Here is a 4,703-nt window from a genome sequence, read left to right as displayed (position 1 = left end):
AAAAAGAAAGAAAGAGAACTTTAACTATTGAAGCTGAACGCTTTCATGTTCATACAATTTTCAGGGCTTCAAGACCAAGAAAGATCTTTATGCTTGTTCAGTCTAAATGAGTGGGCGAACAAGGGAAAGGGGAAAAAAATAAAAAATAAAATCAATAATTGGTATTTTTACTTTTGTGGATATATCTTAATTAAGGTTTTAATTTAGTTTGTTTTTTCATAGGTTTTGCTCTTTAGGTTTAGGATTCATATTTTTTTTAATCAGCAAATTAAACTTTATTGATAAGAATTAAGAATAACCTTATATCATACATCAATTAAGAGATGACGAAGACCAAAGTAGGTGGTGCTATAAGCATCATAGCATAGCCTAATTATCCCAACTAAGTTGGCACAACAGGACATGCCCAATCATTTGCAGCACTAACTGAATATTGAGGTTGAAGAGAAGTCAACCATAGAACAACAAAAACAATACAACAACAACACTAAACAAAATAACCACCAACTTTACCATAGCACTGCTAGATCATTAACGTGTGATTCATGTTAATGTGTGCCCTTGGAGTATATGTGAAGTAAGTTTAAAAAGAATATGTTTTCCAATGTAATCACTTTCATGAAGAATATATAATTATATTAAACTTATTAACATGTACCTTAATGGCACACATTAACAAACTCCTAAGTTTATTATGCAAGTTACTTTGTTAAACATATATATATATATATATATATATATCAGCAAAATATCTTTATTGATAACCAAAGCATACATTTCATATGAGATTACATAAATAAAATGGTGAAAGTGCAAAGAGCATTAAAGCAAACTACCCCAATCCTAACTGGGTTGGCACCAAGGAGAAAGCCTAATCATTTGCTAGCACAACCACAAGAAATTGGTGAGAAACCAACAAAATACCAAGGAGAAGAAAATCAAAAACAACAACCACACACTAAAACCTCAGCCAAGCACCAAAACCTACTGCAAAACAACTCAACTCTTGATGCATAACTTCACTTGATGCAGATTATACATAATGCCATTTACAGAGTAATTCAAAGAAGGGAAAGAGGACCTGATCCACATTGCAATCCTAATCTTTGTAACATCACACAGACCTTCAAAATCCACATGTGAGCCATCAAAGATACTATCATTTCTCTGCCTCCAAATGGACTAGAGTACAACAAAAGGAATAATTTTCCAGATCACCATCTCTTATTTTTTGAGCTTAGTACCAGCCTACCAAAGGAAAAGGCTAACATAGACCCAAGCATTGCCCATTTTACACCCTACCAATCATTGATTTTGGACCAAATTCTCTAGATAAAAAGACAAAATAGCAACACATGATTGACACTCTCCAAATCATCATTACAAAAAATACAATTCACATTTGAACCACCACTAAGAAAACCAATTCTTTGAAGATAACAAGATGTCTTAATGCTTTCTTTCCATGATAACCAACCAAAAAACTGAGCCTTTGGTGGAGCCACATTCTTCCAAATGAAACCAATTACTTTACTAATATCCTTAGAAGATAGCGCACTCTATTTATAGGCAGAGGCAACAATGAACTCACCAGCTTTATCTGCATTCCATCTTAAGCTATCCATCCTACATACCCTAAGGACAGGAGCATTGAGTAGTAGCATATTCAGCCTCCCTAATTCCTTCACTTCCCACTGAAGCAGAGTTCTTCTGAAAATAAGCTTCCATTCTTCATTACCATTTCTCCTACTCCTCACCACTTCTACAGATTCAGATTTGTCCAAAGACAAAGTATAATCCAGGGAATTCATCTTTTAAACAAACATTCTCAACCCAAATGTTAGTCTAGAATTTTGTTCTCCTCTCATTACCAATGTTAAGGACTATGTTACTTTTGAAAAATTCCACCATCTCAGGATAAGAACTAGCAACATCCACAATATCTCTCTAAATCATAAACTATTATTTTCAATAGGCAATGACCACAATCCTTTTCTAACCTCTCTATACTTACTGCAGATCACCTGTTCCAAAGGGCATTATCCTCAGTCTCAAATCTCCACCACCATTTCAAAAAAAGACATTCATTCATAAGTCTTACCTTTTTAATTCCTAACCCCCCTTGACTTTTTCTTCGTGTGATCTCTCCCCATTTAACCAAATGAATTTTCCTTCTAACCTCATCACCTTCCCACGAGAATCTAGACTGTATTTTTTCAAGCTTCTTTGCAACTCCTTCTGGCATCTTAAATAAAGATATGTAGTATTCTGGTAGAAAAGATAACACAGACTTCATCAACGTCAGCCTACCTGCAAATGATAAGAATATCCTTTTCCAAAAAGCTAATTTTTGTTGCATTTGTCAATCACTGATTGCCAAGCCCTTCTTCTCCTTAGATTAGCTCCCAAAGGCAGTCCCAAATATTTGAGTGGCAATCTTTGATGCAAGGAATTTAGTTTAACAGCAAACTCTTCAGTAAGAACATCATTGATCCCAATCCCACTGATCACATTCTTATGGTAATTAATCTTTACCCCTGACATTATTTTAAAACATCTCAAAATCCTGTTGATGGTTATAATCCCCTCTCATTCTGCCTCACAAAATAATATTGTGTCATCTGTAAACTGTAGGTGAGTTATCTTTATATCATTTGAACCAACAGCTACCCCTTTAATCAATCCCATCTGCAAAGCTCTACCCAACAAGATGTTTAAACCCTCAACCACAATGTTAAAGAGAAATGATGATAATGGATCACCCTGTCTAAGCCCTCTTTGAGGTTTGAACTCAGATGTTGGTGATCCATTAACTAAAATGGAGATTTTGGCTGAAGATACACACTATTTCATCCAACTGATCCATTTAAAGCCAAACCCAAAATTTGACAGCATAGAGAAAAAAAACTCCCAATTGATTGAGTCATAGGCTTTCTCAAAGTCAAGTTTTAAGACAATGCCTTTTATCTTATGCTTCTTCCACTCATCCACAATTTCATTGACAATCAACACTCCATCCAAGATATTTCTTCCCCCTATGAATACAAATTGGGAGTCACTAATAATCGTAGGCATTACTTGCTTGATCCTATTTGATAAAACCATTGCAAGAATTTTGTATAAAGAACCTATGGACTTATAGGCCTATACTCATTAAGGCAAGAAGGATTGTCATTCTTAGGGAACAAAGCAACAAAAGAACTATTAATCCCATGAGCCAGCTTAGAATTTGATGAAACTCCTTCATGAATTGAATTACATCACCCTTAATTGTCTGCCAACACCTTTGAAACATTATCAAGTTGAAGCCATCAGGTCCTGGTGCCTTATTTCCATCACAGTTTTTTATTTTTTCTACAATTTCTGCTTCTGAGAACTCAACTTCTAATGCGCCCCTAATCTCATCACCCCCAATAGACTTAAAAGAACCAGTTAAGCTTGGCCTGCTGAACCATGTTTCAATAAAATGGTTCCCAAAATGCTGCAAAAATTCAGCCCTTATTTCTTTAGGATCTTCCTTGATAACCCCTTTAACATTTATTGAGCACAATACATTTCTATTATTTCTGGAGGAAGCCATAACATGGAAAAACTTTGTGTTTCTATCAACTTTTAATGCTCAATTAACTCTGGATTTCTGTAGCCATACACAATCCACAATTTTACTGAGTTTCCAACCTTTCCCTTTTAACTCCCTTCTTATATCTAGTTCTTACTTGAGTTTAAACTCCACATTTCCAAAACCTTCATTATTCTGTTGTTTGAGTGCCATTTTAAGTGTTTTAAGTTTCCTTAAACATTTGAAACCATCCCATCCTTGTACAATGGTTTTAGGCCAAGTTCTCTCCATTAAGGATTTGAAGTTAGGATGTAAGGACCAAGCATTTAGAAATCTAAATGGCTTTGGACCCCAATCCCTCTCATCCTGAGCAAAATATGACAATGATATGACACCCTTCTTAGTAAACCCCATAACTTGAAGTTAAAACTCTACATCCATTCTAGACTTAGCAAAAACCTATCAATTCTGCTCCACCTTTCCCCTTCTTGAGAGTTACACCAAGTAAATTTTCCCTCCATCATTTGGATGTCACACACTTCTAGACTACCAATTAGCTCATTAAAATCACGCATGCCCTAGGGGTGTAATTTCGGCCCGGCCCAGCCCATCCGAGCTCGAGCCGGCCGAGCCGAGCCCATGTTGGGCCTTGTGGGCTCCAGCCAAAAAATCGGGCCGGGCCAGAAAACTAGGCCCAAGGTATTTGGGCTTTGGGCGAGCCAGTGGGTTGGTCCTCGAGCCGGGCTCCTAGGCTCGGGCTTTGGGCGTGCTTGGGAGGGCCTAAACAATTTTAAATTTTTTTTTTATTTTTTCCACCAAAATTTTATTATTTTCCATTAAAAATAACACCGGGCCTCGGGTGGGCCGGGCTTCAAAACAATGGCCCAGGCCCTGGCCCAAGACCTCGGGCTGGGCTTGGGCTCGGGCCTAAATGGGCCGCGCCTACCTTAGGCCGCGGGCAGGTTTCGGGACGCCCGCGGGCCACAGGCCAAAATTACACCCATGTCATGCCCCCTATCTCTCCTATAACAACCCTTCCTTTCAAAAATACTCCTGACTTCATTAAAATCACCGTTCAATCACCAAGGTTTATCATACAATTGTTTTAGTTTAGTCAAAATGCCCCACACCTTCCTCCTATTGT

General features: G+C 37.4%; 1 protein-coding gene across 1 annotated transcript; it reads right to left on the bottom strand.

The window, feature by feature from the left end:
* Window positions 1-1,559: 1,559 nt before the first annotated feature.
* LOC114296033 (uncharacterized) lies at window positions 1,560-3,973 on the bottom strand. The gene is made up of 7 exons (XM_082915452.1): window positions 3,717-3,973; window positions 3,285-3,566; window positions 2,961-3,088; window positions 2,661-2,831; window positions 2,102-2,310; window positions 1,872-1,947; window positions 1,560-1,762 (listed from the first exon to the last, which is right to left on the bottom strand). The coding sequence occupies exons 1-7, from the start codon at window positions 3,971-3,973 to the stop codon at window positions 1,560-1,562; spliced, it is 1,326 nt and encodes a 441-aa protein (XP_082771578.1).
* Between the last annotated feature and the right edge of the window lie 730 nt (window positions 3,974-4,703).

The sequence above is a fragment of the Camellia sinensis genome, chromosome 1, assembly GCF_055761805.1.
Source record: "Camellia sinensis isolate YWXY chromosome 1, ASM5576180v1, whole genome shotgun sequence".
Lineage (NCBI taxonomy): Eukaryota > Viridiplantae > Streptophyta > Magnoliopsida > Ericales > Theaceae > Camellia > Camellia sinensis.
Note: the sequence above shows the minus strand (reverse complement) of the source record. Positions and strands in the feature narration are given on the sequence as shown.